This window comes from Bos grunniens, chromosome 22 (genome assembly GCF_055505025.1).
Source record: "Bos grunniens cultivar Pamir isolate PY7600 chromosome 22, Bosgru_T2T1.0, whole genome shotgun sequence".
In the NCBI taxonomy this organism is placed as follows: Eukaryota; Metazoa; Chordata; class Mammalia; order Artiodactyla; family Bovidae; genus Bos; species Bos grunniens.
In genome coordinates this window covers 48388754-48409379 of record NC_141186.1, presented here as the reverse complement: position 1 = coordinate 48409379, position 20626 = coordinate 48388754, and the positions used below count along the sequence as shown (strand labels likewise).

General features: G+C 46.2%; 1 protein-coding gene across 3 annotated transcripts in view; it reads right to left on the bottom strand.

The window, feature by feature from the left end:
- STIMATE (STIM activating enhancer) overlaps positions 1-16218 on the bottom strand; it is a 52321-nt gene extending 36103 nt beyond the window's left edge. For 2 of the 3 annotated variants that reach the window (XM_086367682.1, XM_086367679.1), the window contains exon 1: positions 15558-15820. In XM_086367682.1, the coding sequence (XP_086223808.1) occupies positions 15558-15717 (160 nt within the window). In that variant the 5' untranslated portion in view covers positions 15718-15820. The other variant, XM_086367681.1, reaches the window with a different exon arrangement.
- Between the last annotated feature and the right edge of the window lie 4408 nt (positions 16219-20626).

Sequence of the window (20626 nt, the reverse complement as noted above, 5' to 3'; positions counted from 1 at the left end):
AGTGGTATCATCTGCATATCTGAGGTTGTTGATATTTCTCCTGGCAGTCTTGATTCCAGCTTCTGCATCATCCAGCCCAGCATTTCGCATGATGTGCTCTGCATATAAGTTAAATAAGCAGGGTGACAATATACAGCCTTGACATACTCTTTTCCCAATTTGCAACCCATCCATTATTCTATGTCCGGTTCTGTTGCTTCTTGACCTGCATACAGGTTTCTTAGGAGACAGGTAAAGTGGTCTGGTATTCCCATCTCTTTCATGATTTTCCACATTTTTTTGTGATCCACAAAGTCAAAGGTTTTAGTGTAGTTAATGAAGCAGAAGTAGATGTTTTCCTGTATTTCCCTTGCTTTCTTTCTCTATGATCCACCGAATGTTGGCAATTTGATCTGTGGTTCCTCTGCCTTTTCTAAACCCCATCTGGAAGTTCTTGGTTTGTGTACTGCTGAAGCCTAACTTGAAGGATTTTGAGCACAGCCTTACTAGCTTGCAAAATGAGCACAAATGTATGATAGTCTGTACATTCTTTGGCATCTCTAGAGGTCTAGAAGAACATAAACCAACCCCAGAGAATCACCATGCCTTGATCATGCAGTTTCTAACTTGAAATAGGCCTACCAACGCCAGTTCCTGATCAGAAAGGCCAGGCACAATTTATGAGACCTTGGGAAAAATGGAAGCCCAGTTTGGGCCTGACTACCTGTCCTCAGACGGCCCAACAATAGTGCTAGGAACATGGTTCCTCTGGGCTTGCTCCTCAAGCAAGCTACCGGCAGGAGACTGAGTTGGTGTCTCACCACACCTGACCCTGTGCAAGAAGAGCTAGAGGCTGACCTCTGATGTGGGTATTTAAGCACAGAACCCAGTCACTTGCTGAGGAAATGACCAAACAATGTGACCCAAGAACCAGGAAAGTGCCAACTGTGCCCAAGTACCTTCAGGGGCAAGGGAAGAGCAGGTGGCTTGGGAGAGACTGAGCACTCAGGGCAGCGAGCAAAAATTCTATACAAAGACTCTATGGAACAAAGCTCTGTACTATATACAAGCTAGAACTTGAGCACTTCCTTTCACTTAGCATTGAGATAACAGCCCCTTTTTAAAAGATGGAGAAAAAGAAAGATCCATCAACTGACTCCTTACAAAAAAGGAGCTGAGAAGTCTGAAAACATGTAGCAAGTCACCTGCACAGGATGAGCAGGCTCCATTTAAAAGATTAGCCCCTATTTGACTCCCACACATAACTCAAAGGCTCATTATATAGCAAATTAGTCTGAAATTCATCCTGTATCAACAATCTATGTGGAACGCAGAAGTTCCAATTTCCTACCAGTTAAAATACAAGCAATGAGCAAAGAGGCTGGCTTGCTAAAGGTGAGGCAAACATAAGAATGTGAGCAGATCTCATTGTACAGATACTACGTTCTTTACAAACTGAAGGTATGTGGCAACCCTATGTCGAACAAGTCTATCGGTGCCATTTTTCCAAGATTTGCTCCACTTCATGTTTCTGCGTCACATTTTGGTAATTCTCTTGATATTTCATATTTTAAAATTATTATTATATTTATTATGGTGACTTGTGATCAGTGACCTTTGATTTCACTGTTGCACCTGTTTTGGGGCACTACAAGCAGCACCCATATAAGATGGCAAACTAAATCCATAAATACAGTAGGTTCTGACGACTCCACCAACCAGCCATTCTCCTCCCTCTCTCCCTATCCCAAGGTCACAGAGACTTTCTCTTATGTTTTCTTCTAGAAGTGCTATAGTTTTCACTTCTACAATACATCTAGATCTGTGGTGCATTTCTACTCAATTTTTGTATATGGTATCAAGGCTTGTTTTTAAGTCATGTACCCTTTCTCTAGGGCTAAATAGGGCATGCTTTTTTTGAGGTCTCTACTGAACGCCCCCAGTGTTCAACAACGTCTCTCACTCTAACTGGAAAGAAAAACCTCCTGTCTTAAATAGTCCAGCTCATAGCTTCCCAGCAGTTCCTTGCTCTGCCTTTGAATTTTCACCTGCGCACACAGAGACTAACATCTATCAATAGAAAAGGACTTATGGGGACCTCTGAACAAATGTCTTGAGCCTTTCCTCTATGTAGCTCTTTTTTCTCCATACTGTCCCTGAAAATTCCAGCTGCTCTGGCTTCCTCAACTTTGTCTTCTCAACTCAGCAAGGCTGCTGGGCTCTGTTTGGGTTGTTCCTCGCTACTTTGAGACCTGGAAACTGCCTCCAGGAGAAAGCTGAGGGGGAGAACCAGAGGCTCACTTCATTATTTCCTTTCCCTCATGGTTCCTGAGCTACCCAATGTCCAATTTCTGCAAATAGTTGTTTCATATAGTATTTTGGTCTGTTTTCTGATTGCTTACCAAAATATAAGACGAGTTGTATACTGGTAGTCCCCTCACTGGCTAAAGCCTCTTCATCCACTTTTGCACAACTCAAGTGTTAAATTTATCCACATAAGATTCCTCTGGCTTCAATGATATGCCCTCTTGGATTTCAATCTCAAGAAGAAAAGCCTTTGGACTTTTCCTGGTCCATCTATCATGCCTAGAAAAAATAACTGCAATGATGCTCTCAGGGAAAAACCAAGCCTATGAAGGACAATGGGAACCAAATGATGTTGAAGAACTCCATACACAGAAGACATGGGAAGCCCAGAGGCTGGAGGAGCAGTGTCCCTGTGCCATGAACTGCATGCGAACACTGCACACTCACAGTGGGAAGCCCCACTGCTGGAGTAAGACCCACCAGGTCTGAATTCCAGTACCCCACCTGGTGACTGCCTTGCTGCTGCTGCTGCTAAGTCGCTTCAGTCGTGTCCGACTGTGTGCGACCCCATAGACGGCAGCCCACCAGGCTCCCCCGTCCCTGGGATTCTATAGGCAAGAATACTGGAGCGGATTGCCATTTCCTTCTCCAATGCATGAAAGTGAAAAGTGAAAGTGAAAGTGAAGTCGTGTCCTACCCTCAGGGACCCCATGGACTGCAGCCTTCCAGGCTCCTCCATCCATGGGATTTTCCAGGCAAGAGTACTGGAGTGGGGTGCCATTGCCTTCTCCGACTGCCCTATCGTTAGATAATTCACTAGTTTCTCCAGGTATAAAATAGGGCATACATGAGTACCCACCTTATGTGGTTTTGTGAGAAGAAAATGAGTAAGGTATGTACTAGGGCTTGGCACATAATGAACAACCTATAAATGTGACTCAGTATTGCCACCAGGCCTCTAACTGGCCAAAGCACCTTCAGAGCCTGTGGCACTTACCTCCCACCCAGGGGAGGCTTTACAAGAAAGACTGAAAACAGACCCTATATTTACATGGTCTCAAAGTATCTCACCACAATTTACTTAATTTACAAGCGGAAAATGTTACCTTCACAGTGGAGAGATCCGGAGGAACCACCTCACCCAAGGTGTCAGGTGTTGCCTTATTCCAATGCTGGGATAAACCAGCATCAGGTGCCAGAGGGTTTGATACACTGAGGAAGTCACAGAAATCCTTGGGGAATATTCCCTCCAAAAAACACGTAACCTGGATGTAATCTTGAGAAAACATCAGACAAACCTAATCTAGGCCATTCTATAAAGTCACTGGCCTATACTCCTCAAAAGTACCAAGGCTAAGAAGATAAAGAAAGGCTAAGGAATGATTCCAGACTAGAGATGTGACAACTGAATCCAAAGTATGACTCTGGACCAGGGAAAAATAGCTATAAAGACAGTGTTCAGGCAATTTATAAAATCTGAATATGGACTGTGAATTGTTAATAGCATACTAATGTTACATTTCTCCAGCACTGACAAATTGTACCACAATTCTAAAAGAGAACATCTGTGTTTTTCTTAGAAAATGCATTCTAAACCATGTGGTGATTAGAGAAGAAAAAAATCTCAGTCTCCCCACCTCCTAGCTCTCTCTCTGACCAGATTCCCAGTAGGGGACAAGTTTCGCCTTGGCCTTGAGCACCCAGCCAGGGCACCAGCACCTGCTTGGCAGCCAAGTCAGTCCAGCTCAGCTAGTGCCACGCAGAGACCTAACATGTACAGTACAGACTTATGTCCTGCAACTTCAAAGGAGAGCAGTATGGGCTAAGGTCAGGGAGCACCTATTAGAAGATACAGAGAATGTGGCAAGGTGGAAGGAAGGAGAAAAGCATTTAGGGGAAAGAGGACTGTGAGTAAAGGGATGAAGCAGGAATGGGTCTGGCAGGTGTGGGGGCTGAGAGAAGAGCAGCAGGTGGCACTTTGCTGCAGCCCAGTGTTTGCTATCGCGGCTGTGGTCCTTGGCCTGGACTACAGTGCAGACAGTGGTGGCTGGAATGTCTGCAGCACAGAAAGAGCTCAGAAAACAAAGATGGAGAAACAGGTCCAGGAGCCTGGCTGTCCTTCAAGATGTTACCTTAGTCCCAGGCAAAGGAGGACCCATAGTATAACACCACTGGCAGCCATGGCCAGTGGGAGCAAGAATCCAGGAGTTCCTGGTATGGTTCAACGGTTACCTGCTTTGAACAGGGTCAGACAGTGGCCTCTGGCCTCAGCTCTCCTCACCGTCACAACTCACATCACCACAGACCAAAATTCAGCCTGAGACATGTCCATGCTGGCCAGGCCTGAGAAGCTCCACTGCTGGGAGAACAAGAGCATTACAAAACAGCTGCACGCAGGACACTGCTCCATCTGCAGCAGTGGCCCTTGAACTCAGGCAGGTCCTTAGCAAGACTACAGTGCTCGTTGGACATTTCCTCGGAGAGTCTGACCTATTTGGCGTATTAGCAAATTATTTACCTAAACACACGGTGAGAAAAACAAATCACTATGTAATCTGCTAAGCCAGCTGAGGGGCAACTGAACATTCCTGTTTACTCTAATTTCAGGTAACAGAATTGGAATTTTTTTTTTGCTAGTAACTGATGAGATGTCTTACAGAGAATCTGGGGACAAAATTATAAAAGCAGGCCTCTTGCCAGGAAAAAATACATGCATTTACGTCTCCCTACACTATGTCTTCAGGACTCCAATACCCACCCTCACCACCAGCCAGAGGCGCAGCAGAGCTGGAAATAGCAGATCTGCGGTCCTCAAGCCTGCTACCTGGAAACCACAGAAGCAAAGGCACGGCAGGCAGGAGCAGCACATTTGTGCTGCAAGGCATTCAAGGGAGCAATGAGTGAGTCTCCATTCCATGCGTGACCTCGATGGAACCACTTACAAATACTTTAGACCCAAACTTGCTGCCCAGATAGAAAACCTGTGCTCGTGCTCTGAGCCTGCCTGGGCCAAGACGCTCCCAGTGCATGTGGGGTTGGCAAGAGGTGCGTGTACGCTGCCAAGGTTCATCTCTTCCTGCAGGACTGCAGCCTGGCTTGTGTCATTTAATCCAGGTGTTGTGACCACCTCACCTCTCTGTCATTTTCATGTTATTAAGCAAAAAAGTCTTCTAAGAAAACAGAAAAGCCTGTGAAGAACACTGATGAGCTAAGAGGTTGGATAAGTCCATGGACTAGAATATAAGCTGGGACTGGGAGGTGGGGGGTAAAGCATTTTGAGAAAGGTAAACATGTAAAAAACGTATGTGTCCCAAATAGAGAAAAGGCATTAGAGTTCTTGACACCTATCACTTGTTAATAGCAAAAGCCACAAACACTCAACATCAAGTCTTTACAAGGAATTTTAGAGCCAAGAAAACACTAGTTGAGCAACCCAGCCAGCTGAGCAACCCTTCCTCCGCCAAGGCCCTAAGTGACACCACACCCGAGGGCAGGCTGAGTCTTGCCAGCTCCTGCCTCCTCTACCAGAAAAGCAGCTTGAGTGGAACCCGACTACGGCGCAAGACACCCTTTAGAATGAAGAGGATGCTCTAAATCAAAGGAAACACAGGGGAGGCCATGTCGCATTGACGGGGCTACAGTTAACTCTGGTGAGAAGCTTTTTCCTAATAGGCAAGCAGGTGATTTCAGGGGCTGGTGATCCCACTGCACCAGTGCAGGAGTTCCAGCATGTACTGAAGACTAGAATTCTCATAGGAGAGGTTTGTTAGCAAAGCCTAAGGTCACCACAGCCTGGGGCCCCACTCAGAGGGGCTAGAAGTTCCCAGGATTGGCCTACCCTCTGGGTCTCTGAGATCACCCCCGACAGCTGTCCACAACTGAGCCTGAACCAAAAATCCAGGGGTGAAGCATCTCCACTCTGTCTATCTGTGTGGAGTGCAGTCGACAGTCTACAGAAGCCAGTTACCAATAAGGAACTGTTTCCCTTATTAGGTAAAAGCAGTGTCTCCAGTGCCATGCGGCCTGCCTCTACCACTCACAGGCTGTATGACCTTGGGCAGGTTACTTAACCTCCCGGTGACTCAGTTTCCTTACCTATGAGATGGAGACAATATCAGCACCCACCTCTCAAGATGACTGTGAGAACTAATCGGGTTAATTCACGATGCCTGGCACCGAGCAGGCCCAGCAGGTCTGCCCACATCATCGTAACACCTATCTCAGAAGGCACTGCCAATAGAACAGAGGGTTGGGAGAAGGTCACTAGGTCCTGTTTCTTCTCCTACAGCCCCAAAGACACAAACAGCAGACCTTCCCTGGGGGGACCCCATGAGATCTAAAAGGAATGTGATGAAACTGCTTTAAAGGTTCTCAAAGAAACAACCCAAAAGGAGCCTGAGGTGAATGCAGAACCTGACTTGCCACCCAATGATTTAATTCAAGACCCTTTTTAAGTGTAAGCTGTAGAAAATAGGCCTGAAAATGAAAAAAAAAAAAGGCAGCTCTCTGGAACCCCTCCAAATGCACTGCCTCGTTTTCTGGGAGCCTCTGCCCCCACTATCTCCAGCCCCCAGAACCTATGGCCACGCCCGTGATCTCCTATCTGGACCTTGTTCTCACCATTCCCTGTGTATCCAGAGCCCCTCACCTCTCCTTCACCTTCAGTGTTGGGACCAAGCAGGTCTTCCTCAGGGACACTTCCCAAGGTCTCCTGGCAGAAACTCTCATCCCTCCTCTCAAGCCTGTTCAAACGTCAATAGCCCTCTTCACGCTGCACTGGGATAACCCACCAGGGCTCCCACAGTCCACTCCAGCTGTGAGCCCCTCAGGGACAGGGGACTAGGTCTCAGCTCTTCTTTGTCAAGGCAGCACCCAACACCACTCCTGGCACCCAGGTCTTTATTTAACAGATCCATTCTACTAGGGTCCACAGAGAGTCTGCTGAGTAATCCACAAACTGAACAAACGTAGTTAACAGGGGCAATTTTGCCCCCCACGGGTCAATGGCAGTATCTGGAGATATTTTGGGGCTGTCACAATGGGGTGGCGGTGGGGGAGCTACTGGCATCCAGTGGATTGAGGCTGGAGAGGCTGTTAAACATCCTACAATGCAGAGAACAGCCCCCCAAACCAAGAATTACCTGGCACAAGGTATCAATGGTGTCAAGTTGAAAAACCCTGGGTTAGATGGATAACTTCTGAGTAGTAGCATGAACTAAAACAGGTGTACAGACCACTTCTACATATACACGAAGAAAAGGATAACTCTTAAGGGTCATCCCCAACTCTTGTGATTATTAACTATTCTCCTTATAGTCATACAGCACCAGGGAAACAAATTCTGTGAAACCTTGAGGTTACCTGAAATCACCAACGGCCCTGGAAATCCCTCCTCACCAGTCACAGAATGGACTCATGTTCGGCTCCCCTGGGTCCCCGGGAGGCTGTGCCTCAGACGCTAGACCCTGATCCCAGGGGGGGCTCGCTATCCCAGCACAGCCAGGGAAACCCTTCACAAAGGCCCAGGCCAGAAAAGCAAACATAAGATGTAACTCAAATGTACATGAAAGGACTGGTAGGTCATTTCAAATTTACATGCTTCATGTTATCAACAGCCACAAAACAGTCCGAAGTTCCATATAATACTCTGGACATTAAGAAGAATTATTAAGAAAGAAACTCGGAATTATCCCAACAGGAAAAAAGAATGAGGTGAAGTAGACAGGGAAAGAGTAATTAGAAGCGTGCCTGTGGAAAGAAGGCAGGGGAAGTGGCTGAGAACTACTCGGGCCTGAGGGACCTGGCTCACATCTCAGCTCTGTACCTATGGACAGGGGCCCAGTGCTCCACACTTCACCTGCTCACTGTCCTTGGTTGCGAAGGGAAAACAACCAAGGTTCCTGTGCAGCACGTTAAGAGCTGAGCACAAAAGCCAGCACACTAGGGGCTCAGCAAAGAGCCAGCTGCAGGAATGCAGGCTCCAGTGGCCAGTGCCACCACCTGCTACCATGAGACCTGGGGCGATGAAGTCAGGGACTCTGACCTTGTCACCTGTAAATGGGCTGTCCCAATCCACCCACTGCCCACTCACGGCCCACGTGAGACTCCACAGGCAGAAACTCAAGAAGAAGAAGGAAGGAGATTATTACTTACACCAAAGCTACCCGGTCTGGATGCACGCTAACTTGCAACGAGCAATCACTGTGTTGGCTGGGTTACAATTTTTCACTACTGGTTCGTTCAGGTTTTACTACTAAAAGTTTGTTCAGGTTTTTCTGTATGCTCTTACAGGAAAAACTGAATGAATTTTTTGGCTAAACTGATTTCACACCGTTTAAAAGAGGGCTAAAGGTAAAGATGTTGAGTAAACAAGACAGAAAGGAAAATGTTTAACCTGATTCAGAAAACAAGTTATTTCAGCACTTGTGAGATGTTCTTAACTGAACTCTGAATGAGAACACTGTAATAACAATGAGGATTATGATACCCCCTCCCACTACAAAGGGCCCAACATGTGCCTGGCACTGATCCAGCTTCCTTACACACACTCTTTCTAATTCCCACGTTCCCAGAAAAATCATCCATCCCATCTTGCTGGGGAAGAAACCAAAGCTTCGAGATATATGTGGGCTGCTCAAGGGCAGTGAAAGTGAGTCACTCTGTCATGTCAACTCTGCGATCCAGGCCAGAACACTGGAGTGGGGAGCCTTTCCCTTCTCTGGGGATCTTCCCAACCCAGGGATCAAACCCAGGTCTCCTGCATTGCAGGCAGATTCTTTACCAACTGAGCCATCAGGGAAGCCCATAAAGACAGATTAAAAGAGGAGAATCCTGCAGAGAGGAGAATCCAGGGATCAAACCCAGGTCTCCTGCACTGCAGGCGGATTCTTTACCAGCTGAGCCACAAGGTTCCCTGATAGCTCAGTTGATAAAGAATCCACCTGCAATGCAGGAGACCCCAGTTTGATTCCTGGGTTGGGGAAATCAACTGCAGAAGAGATAGACAACCCACTCCAGTATTCTTAGGCTTTCCCTGTGGCTCAGCTGGTAAAGAATCCGCCCACAATGTGGGAGATCTGGGTTCGATCCATGGGTTGGGAAGATCCCCTGGAGAAGGGAAAAACTACCCACACCAGTATTCTGGCCCAGAGAATTCCATGGACTGTACAGTCCATGGGGTCTCAAAGAGTTGGACATGACTGAGCCACTTTCACTTTTTCACTTCAAGGGCAGTATGTGGCAGAGGCAGGCATGAAAGCCAGGTCAGATGGATTCCAGAGCCAGGGATCCTGCTATTTTTAACTATTTGTAAAATTTCTTCAACAGGAGACTTCATGGAAGTACTAAACTAATTGCAAAGGATTTTAAACAGCTCATTAAAGCAGCAGAGGCTTGACAGGCCCCTATAGGGCAACACGAAAAACAGAGGCATTTAAAAGGCTAAAAAGATGCATTTCATTACAACTCAGATTATCCCCTAATTCAGACAACTCCCTTTTGCCCCAATTTTACTCCAAACTGGTGAAGTTTCATTATAAATAAAGGAGTAGGGCTTCCCTGGTGGCTCAATGGTAAAGAATCTGCCTGTCAAGGCAGGGGACATGGGCTGGATCCCAGGTCTGGGAAGATCATACATACCTCAGAGCAACTAAGCTGGTGTGCCACAACTATTGAGCCTGTGCTCTAGAGGCCAGGTGCCGAAACTATTGAGCCCATGTGTCACAACTACTGAAGCCGTGCTCCCTAGAGCCCAGGCTCTGCAACAAGAGAAGCCACGGCAATGAGAAGCCTAAGCACCACAACTAGAGAGTAACCCCTGCTTCCTGCAACTAGAGAAAAGCCCACACAGCAACGCAGATCATCATGGCCGAAAATAAATAAATAAATTTTTAAAAGGAGTAGATCACCATTATTGATAAATGCTACCAGATGAATCAGCATTTAGAAAACCAAAAACTTTCTAAAAATAATGACCCCCCCCCACCCCTCAAAAGAAGCCCTCATCTTCCTTGATGCTAATGTTGGCCACACTTCTTTCCCCCTTGGATACAATACCAGCCTGTGACAGAATGCTCTTCCTGTGCCTTGGCTGACACTCCAGGTGTGGGGGAGCGGGGAACAGAAAGCGACATTATCGAGAGCGTGTTGGGTGACAGGTCCAGAGATGGCACCTTCACACATGAGCTTCAGCACCATTCTAGCCATCACTGAATTTCATTATTTTACCAGAAGTGAAGTGACCGGGGAACAGGATATCCACAAGATCTCTAAGCATTACCGCCACAGAGATAATATACTAACTGCAAAGGGGACAATGTACCCTACAAGGGAGGGAGCTAGAAACACGCCCTCTATGCCCAGTAACCTTATCACTAACCATGGGACTGCCTGATGTCATGTGTTGCCTGGTACCATGTAACATGAAGCATACAGCACTGCTCACACAGTGTTCTTGCTGCAAAGAAAAGTCATCATAAGCTAATGGTCCCACCACACCAAACTCAGGAAAAATAGGGGTCCAGGAAACCCCCCAAACACCTCAATGAGGTAACACCCAGACAACTCCAGAAGATGGGGTGCCATACACAACTGGCCAGGACTCTTCCAAAGGCAATGCAGTAAACAACAACAGAAAATTCATGTGTATGTGTGTATGTGTGTGTGTGTGTACACATGCGCACGTATAGGGGAGATTCTTTCAGCCTAAAAGTGACTTAAAATCATAACCAGGGACTTCACTGGTGGTCAAGTGGTTAAGAATCCACCTTGCAATGCAAGGGACACGGGTTCAATCCCTGGTAAGGGAACTAAGATTCTACATGCCTTGGAGCAACTAAGCCGGCAGCCAAATAAATGAATATTAAAAAAAAAACCCAAAACATAACCAGATGCAATGTGTGGACCTTGATCAGATCAGAGTTTTTGCAAAATCCCAGCTATAAGAGACCTGTGACAATGGAGGAATTTTTGTGTGTTTGTGTGAATACAGATTGGCTATTAGATGATCTTACAGGGTTATAAATTTTCACAGGTGTGATCATGAAACTGTGGTTATGAAGGCAACTGTCCTTATTTTTAGGAGACTCAACTGAAGCTTTTAGGGATAAAGTGTAATGCTGGCTTCAAGTTATCGTTAAATGTATCACCCCCTTTTCCCCAAAAACGTATAAAGAGATACAGTAAATGTGGCAAAAGGTGAACAATTTCTGAATCTGGGTGGAGGGCAGATATGCATTCATTGCATTATTGTCTTTTCTGTATATCTGACATTTTTTAAGATAAATATTGGAAAGGAGTGGGGAGGGGTGATCCCAGGGGAAGGCTGTCCCAACATGCATATATCTGTACAGAACACACAGTGGGGTCAGCTTACTGCTTGACAGAATGGCAGGGACTCTTATGTGAGATCAAGATTTCAAAGCTGGGTAGACTAGTCTGTGATGTTACTTTGGACCTCAGGAAAAAAGCTATAATTTCTCAACGCCAGCAGTGTCCTCATAAAACACTGACACCTTCTCCTAACTGGCTAGTGCCCAAATCTGTCACACAAAAATAGGCAGGTAGGTTTATCCAAACTCTATAAATGTTTTTGTTAAAAGAGCAATCCTGTCGACACTTCAGCCAGGATTCTGATGGTGCACAGTGAAGGAGGCTTGAGTGGGCTTTGCACTTACAGGTCCTGAGAGTAAATAACCCTAGTGCCAACATACACATTGGTCAATAACGACCTTCAGCTGATGGCTGGGCCACTTGCTTGGGCCAGAACACACAAGGCAGCCCCAGAACTGCTCAGCTCTGCTGTGACTTAATTAAATCACAGACCATAGGTAAAGTCACCAAAACAAGAGGAACTGCTTAGCAGGTAGAGCATGGCAAAGGTCCCTCGTTTAAAGCAATTCCTTCTACTTCTACACCCAAGGCATTTCAGAAACACATCAGAAAACCCAGAGGGGGAAGGCCCTTTAAAAGCTTGTCTCTGAGTTTGTTGGGCTTTCCTTGCACACAGAAGGTACCTTCTCTGAAGCCTCTGGAAAGCTCACCACCTGAACAAGGGGATGCTGACACTGGCACACGCCTGTGGATGGTGGCTTGTATGTTTATGTAGCTTAAAGAATCAGCTATACGTATCAACTATCACATCAACTCCCAACTGCCTGGCCTGAGATGCCTGAAAAGCCCTACAGTGAGCCACGCGTCAGCATGAGAAATCCCCATGAGAATCAAAATCCTCTCCTGAGATATAAGAGGGTGTTCCTTCAGGTAAAAAACACAGCAAGTTGTAAATCGAGAAAAAAAGTGATTTGGGGGATAGAAAAAGAAACATAGAAACAGTGGTCTGACAGTTCACTGAAATCAGGATGTGAAGGGATTGAAAACATTACAGCAAGGCAACTAGAGACTGAAAAGGAGAGAAAAAGTACCAAACATATACAGTCCAAGATTTGCTGCAAGACTTATGAAGGCCAGGTAACCATACTGTATACAGCCTGTCTAGCAGAGAAATAGGTCCATCCTATAGAACAAAGCTGATCCAACAGGAAAACAGAATAGCACCAGCCCTCAAAACTGGGAAGTTGTCAGAAGTGTCTTGAGTTCACCACACAGGAGGAAAGCACCAGAGGAAAATGATTGGAACTCCAAAGAGGACAGGGGCTGTTAGTTTTGACTGCTGAGGACAGACGACTGGTATTAAAAATATGCTTGGGGACTTCCTGGGTGGTCCAGTGGTTGGAACTCTGCCCTTCCACTGCAGAGGGCACAGGTTTCATCCCTGTTCAGGTAACTAGGATCCCACATGTTGAATGGTGCCCCCTCTCCCTCCAAAAAAGAGAGATGAACTATATTTGAAGAAACTAATAATGAAATTGATAAAGAATGAGGTGGCCTCATCTCAACAAACCCAGACCTCCCTCAAAGGGTTACAAGATGAGCAGTCTTGTGGGAGCCTGGCACTCCTGAGAGCAGCTGTGCTAGATTGAGGAACAGGTCTTGTGACCAGAAAGACAGCCAAACCCAAGCAGGAGAACCTCCTTGAGACCATCTCTTTCCCCTTCCTTTTCCCCAGCAAAGTTCATTTCAAAATGCAAAGCAGCTTCTAAATGACTCTTCCTACCTCTGCAAAATGGAAAAGCCCTACAGTTCTATTTCAATAGAACCAACAAGTTTAAGAGAGAAGAAAAGTACTTCCCTGTACTGGTCCTGGCCAGTGGGACTCTCCTCGGCCTGCTGTCTGTTTCTAGGTGGGGGGAAAAAGGCTCTCGATTCATGTCCATGCCTGTGTCCAGGGCACTCACAGCTCGAGCCTTTCCAACTCTTCTCCTCATTACCCCTACTCATCATTGTCCCAAGACCTACTACCCACTGCCACAAAGTTCCTCCATGTCTAGCTCACACTGAGCAAAAAAACCCCTACTTCTAGTCCTGCCTTTGCATTCAGAATATACCAACCACAGTGAGATGTGCACTTGTGCTCACACTGAAGATTAAGTACAGAAGTGTTTGTGTCCCTGAAGACTCACAGGGACAGTACTGTCACTCTGAACTTTCAACCTGGCACACTTCTCAGCTGTGAGCAACTGTGCCCTGTCATAATCACATTTCCCTCTCTGAATCACAAGTATCAAACCCCAGGGAATAAGCGGGGCCGTCAGTATCAATCAAACCCATGAAAACAGCCAGGGCTATGCTAAGAAAGGTTAGGGAACAAACCTAAGCCTAGAGTTCCAGCTGGAGGAGAGAGATTTGGGGAGAGGAGCGCAGACCCACACACAAAGTCTCGAACACATACACATACAGTTCATGCACTCAAGTCAGCAGCTGGTTTTGGCTAAGTCGTCACATATTATTACTGTGGGAACAAGTGGGTATTTGTTCAGCGGGGAAAATATAGCAAAGCAACTAGAGATTGAAAAGGAGAGAAAATGTAGCAAACATATACAATCCAGGACTTGCTGCTAGACTTATGATGGTCAGGCAACCAGAAAAAAGTAGTGTCCAAGAACAGCCTCTTCAGGGTTACTTAAAGCCTGGAAGAATTCACCCAAATAAGGAAGGCCTGCATCATAAACAAGCAAAGCTGCAACACCAGCAACTGGACTCCACAAGACACACACGGCTGCAGGCTCCTTCCCAGATGCTGAGGAGCACAGTTTTTGCAGGAACTTCCCATTCTACACACGTGAGTATAGTGGGGAAGTTTTGAGAAGTCATTTCGGAATGAACACCTCTGTAAAAAATAGTTATAACCCTTCCCTTCCCTGAAATGCAATCACACTTTAATAAAAGGAAGGACGTGCACTAAGGAAACATAACCCGTCACCAGTGGTACACTTGACAACAAGTTGGAACTTGTGGTTTTCCAGAGGGCCTATCTGGGACCTTCTTCCTCATCATCAAACTCTCCAGGAAGGGCCCCTGATGATTTAGCACAGAAATTCTAAGACCTCCTCAGACCCTCTGAGGCTGCTTCTCTATTAAGTTTCTAAAGTTGCCCAAGTCTCACAGAAAGGAAGAATACTTGAAACAAACAAAAGTGGGCTGGGAAAGGGAACAGTCAGGGGAGACTTGAGATGCAACTTGATTAGGAAAGCTTGGGACTGGGATGGAAGAGGTGAGCCCGTTCAGGCAAAGGAGAGGAAAAAAAAGGAGATGCGGGGAAGGCAGTCTGGGTGGGTCCTGCTCCAACCAAAACAGAAAATTAGGCTGAGGGAGAAGGGGAGATGGGGTAGGCAGTACTGGGAACGGAACGCACGAGCTAACAAGTCCGGTATTGCAAGGTGACAGGACAGGATTTACATGCAAACGGGAGATAGTAAATCCTGACCTAAAGGTGAAGAAAAAACAAAAAACTCAGTATCAGACTGGGGGATGGGGATTCAAAGTGTGAAGAGGAAGCTAAGAAGAGACTTTAAGAGGGGGCTGAAAGGAATATGCCACCTGCGGGTCATGGCCGTAGGCTGTCAAGTGAGGTAGCTTTAATTCGCGATGATACGACTGCAGGGGGACACCTCAGAAGAGAGGCGTGCGTGGTGTGAAGAGAGGAGGAGTGACCCCTGACTAGAGGCTGACGCGCTAAGATGAAGAACTCAGGACCCTGGGTCTGGGGCCAGAGCTCCCCGTTGTCTGGGAATGTCCAGCCTGGGCTCGCGCGAGTAAAGAACCTTCGTCAAAGGGCCCAAGGCCTGAACTCCTCAGACAGGAGGGTCCCGGAGGCCGGTGGGCCAGAAGCTTGAGGCGCAAGGCCTCAGGAAGGGCGGGGGTCCCGGACTCACGCATCAACGTGCTGAAGGCCACGACGCCGAGCAGCCCCTGCAGGAAGATGCCGAAACTGTGCATGAGCGCGCCGCTCTCGCAGCGGCCCGCTCCGGACGCGACTGTGGAGGGCGGCCCTCCCGTCAGTGAGTGGCTCGAGTTCCCGGCAGGGCCCTGCATAGCGGGCCTGGCGAGGGGCGCTGGGCGCCGCCGCCCGCCCGCCCGCCGGGCCTCCCAACCTGCTGGGGCCACGCCACCGAGCCAAAGCCCCAAGTCCGAGCCCGGAGCCGGTACCTCAGCCCCGCGGCCGACTCAGCGCCGCGCGTAACGTGACGTCCGCGACCGCAGCTCCTGATTGGCCAGACCCGGCGTGGAGGCGGGCCTTGGCCGCTCCCGCTCTACCTCTCGAAGGGCGGGGCTCCGGTCGGCGAGGGGGGCGGTGTCTTGGGTCCTCACCACAGGTAGGACGGACCAGGTGAGGCGGGCTGCTCAAACCGGATTGAGAGTCCCACCCTGGACCCCGAGCTCCTGGTCCTGAGGGCAGAAGCAGGGAATTGCTATTGCTAAGTCACTTCAGTCGTGTCCGACTGTGTGTGACCCCATAGACGGCAGCCCACCAGGCTTCCCCATCCCTGGGATTCTCCAGGCAAGAACACTGGAGTGGGTTGCCGTTTCCTTCTCCAATGCATGAAAGTGAAAAGTGAAAGTGAAGCCGCTCAGTTATGTTCGACCCTCAGCGACCCCAGGACTGCAGCCTCCCAGGCTCCTCCAACCATGGGCTTTTCCAGGCAAGAGTACTGGAGTGGGGTGCCATTGCCTTCTCCGAAGATCTAAAATCTTTTCCCCTCCAAGATAAACCCCTCACCCCTGAAGAATTTGTGAAAAAATAGTTCTGAATTCCTCCCTCAGATTCCGATTCAGTTGTTCTGAGAGGTAGCCAATAATCTGCATTTCGGCAAGCAGCATGGATTATTCTGAGGCAGGTCGTTGAGGAAAACTGATATTCCTTTCAACCCACACGTTCGGCGTCCTACCTTTCTTGTTAGTACCAATATAGTGGCCAAAGGTTGATCTTTTAAGATTATTTGGGGGGGGGGGGAACGTGGACTGTTATTTTAAGTCTTTATTTAATGTTTTACAATATCGCTTGTTTTATGTTTTGGGTTTTTGGCCAGGAGGCCTGTGGTATCTTAGCTCCCCGACCAAGGATGGAACCTGTACCCCCTACATTGGAAGGTGAAGTGTTGACCACTGGAGAGTCAGGGAAGTCCCCAAGAGGCATAGCTTAAATTCATCAGTCAGGCCCCAATCCATTTTTTCCCCCATAAACGTAATTTACATAGTCACTTTCAATCCAACTGCCTTCATATAGAAATATATGGGGTATATACTGTAAACATGTGAATATATCCCCATCTTGTTAATTTTGAACGTGATTCATAAAAGAAAACCAGGTTGCTGGTATTTTCAGTCTCCAGAGCCTCCCTCCACATAAACACATTTATTCTTATTCAACTCTGACTCCTTGGAACTTGCTCTCTTCCTCAACTAGGACCTCTAGCCCCCATTCTGTCATCTACCCTTCTCAGTCACATCTACCCTCTCAGTCACCTCTGGCTTTTCTCCAGACATCTCTTGGTGTTCTTAGGTCCCTGATCAGGATTGCATCCACTTAATGCCAATGTACACAGTATTATTCCAGTAGACATTGGGGTACATTTGTTGAACAATAAAAATCAAATCTAGGGAAATTTTCCCTTAAGATAGCCATCAAGAAATTTCAATTAAAAAAAAATCCAATTACATAAAACGTTAAATGCTATCCAAAAGCTTTCTTGGTTAATAGGAATACTAACTTGATTATCTGGGGAACACAAATGCTAATTGGTTCCTTAGAAGCAATTCTCCAGCCCTTCTCTTAAAAAATGTACTTCCACACCTCTGTGCCTATACATAGCATTCTAGCTATATGGAACAGTTTCCTTTTCCCTGCGTCACGAACTGCTACCCATGCTTCATGCATCCAGATTACTTTGTGTGTGCTGGCTGCTCCACGGGAACTTTTCAGACTGCTAAATTTTTAGCAGTCTAGACTGCTAGACGGCTGTACACACCTCTCTCTTCCAGCCGAGTGTGAGCCTCTTGAGGGCAGGAACTGATTTTTATTCACACTTTTGAATCCAGTATAGTGCCTGGCACAGACAGCATGCAACAAAATGCTTTTTAAATTAAACTGATTTTTAATTTATAAAATTTAAAACTCTCCACAAGTATTGACCATGGGAAAATACAGAAAATTAAGAAAATAAACAGGTAAGGAAAAATTGCATTACCGTTGTCTTAAGTCTACGAAGGTCCCTTATGGGTATGTATGCTCAAGGTACAGTTCATGTTCAGAGAGAACCAAACAGTAGGATGTGAACTTAGAGCAGAAGAGACTGCAGCTGGGCATTTCAAGGAGATTACTGATCGCTTGAAGACACAACTCAAGGGAAATTGCACAGAGAGCTGAAAAACGCACTTTTTGACAAAGCAGTGCTCTGCACATCCAGATGTGGAGGAATCCCAAGGCCAGTTGCTGCTGTACCAAGGCAAAAGTAAAGACCAACAAACAGTCTTCAGAGATCAGGAGCAGAGTCCCCAGTGACAGGAGCAAGCTCACTCTGGGAAATTCTACTCTATCTTTTCTGAACTGCAGTTAAAAAGCACCCAAATCCAGAGGGGAAAGGATCAGACGGCAGGAGAGACGGGGAGAATTCTGCAAAGGTTAATTTTATTGAAGCACGAACTTTCTCCTCCATTCAGAGATGATTCTCTGAGGTCCCACTGCAAAGTTCTGAAGGATTTACTCTGGTCAAACGCCTTACTTGCTGTCAAAGGAAGTTAAATATATACCTTAAGACCTGTTTTAATTTTCTGACGACCACTTAAAACTGTCGTAATATACCACACATTTATATACACTTATTCACAACCCCCCCCAAAAAAAACCCCACTGAGCAAAATATTCATCCAAAATAGTTATTTCTTAATCCCTTGAAGTTATACCATCAAATTTGATGGGAGTTATTTTAATAGGTATTCTTCCGCATATTTCTTAAATGTACTTTATCCTCAATGCATAACTTTTAAATTTAAGAGAAAAACAGCAAGAAGGAAGGACACAATGCAATATGCATTTCATTTTGTTCCAAAGAAGCAGCTTATAAAAAAGAAGAAGAAAAAAAAAAAAAAGGACAATATCCATTAAACAAACTGCATCAATTCCAATGAGTTAGTGTTAGAAAGAGGCCTAAGGACAGTGCTGGAACCAGCTGGAAGTCCCACCCTGGCAGGCCTCTGATTGTCTTCAGAGAGTATTCAACCAAAAAAAAAAAAGAAGAAGAGGAAAATAAACAAACACTTTAAAATCTCAAGAGAAACATTCAAAGTCCACTTCCCTAGAGATTTCTTGCAAAAGAAGATAAGGAACTGCCCAGTTTTAACTATGTCTTAACTCTGTTATCTTCCTCAGTCATCTGCTTTGTGACTGGATTTGCCCCATGAAGCCTACCCTCATTCTTTCAACACTATTTGCCCACATCCATTCTTCCTAGCTAGGCATAGTTAGATTAACTAAAACATGTAAAAACCCTTAGGAATGAGTTCCCACACATCTTGTGAACAGGCACACCTATTAGAAATGGTATTAAAGCTACATTTCACTAGTGAGTGTCATCCTTTGCCTCCCGAGAGCTCTGGGTCCCAGTTTTGCTGCTGGAGTTAAAGACGTGTCCAACAAGGCTGTGGCTTGTTTCCCTTTGAAGACAGTCCTTTGTGATAGGTCCTAGCACCAGGACAGACCCAAACGGTGTATCAAGTCAGAAGTGACAAAATGGAATGGAGTTTTAAGCCCTACTTCTCCATTCCTCCAACCCCTACTCCTGGTTTTGCTGGTTCCTGCAAAAATATTAAGACTTCTGAAATAGAAGAATGAAGAAAATTGACCTCCAGTGCACTTAGGGCCCATCAGCTTCTATACCTTCACCCCTAAGGCTCCCCTTAGAAACAGAACTACCTGTGAAAACTGAAACAGGTACAGAGGAAATCCCAGGCAAGCAGGCTTGGAACCAGATCCATCTGGACTGCGCTGGACTTTAGAACTTTTCTTCCAAAACTCCAAGTCCACAGGAGGCTCATTTAGATAAATTCAAATTTCTCAAGTATGCACATCCTCACACAATGGGAGAGAATCATAAAAATTCACTAGCAAAACACTGTAAAGTGAATAAAATCAAGGAAGAATTACACTTGCATGAAAGTGATTGATTTCTTTTGTTTTGCAGGAGCCTCTGTCCTACAGGGTTTCTGAGCCAGCATCATGACTATGACACATGCTTATTTACACTGGACCCAAAGACCAAAGACATTCAAATTTTTAAAGGGGGTACACAGTCCCCATTAAGATTTATACTTCATTTGTTAGTGCTGCCTTCTCCATCTTCAAAAGGCCAACTGATAACATTGAACACTTTTGAACTTCCACGTACATACACAACTACACAAAATCCCCAATATACACCACTGAAGTTCAAACCTGGTGTGTGTTTCCACTGTCAAGGCTATGCTCCTAACAACTCTCTCAGAGCATCTGTGGGCATCAATCAAACCAGCACACGGTGTCTTACAGCAAAGTCTTTGGTGATAGGTGCCAAGTATATGTAAGTGCCTATGATAGTTTTCCCAATGTTCCCATTTAGTTAAATCTCACCTACAGTTCCCTGATGTTCTGTGTGTGCCCCAGAGATACTTTTTGGCTTGAGGGAGGGGATGGTTCTGAATACTATCTAACCTGAGCCCTCCTAAAGCTTTCGCTCTGTATTCAGGTGCTGTATTAGGGACAATTGGGATGAGAACAAATAAAATGTATTCAAGTCCTCAGGAAGCTTTGGTCCAATGCCCTTTCTCTCACAGTGAGAATAATTTTGCTTTCAGGAGAAGAAATATATAAACGTCAAGTTCTGAACTGGCATTCCACGTCTGCCTCTATCATAATTCAATAAATATTTACCCAAGAAGCCCAACTCTTCCAGAGGTTGGTAACTACCTT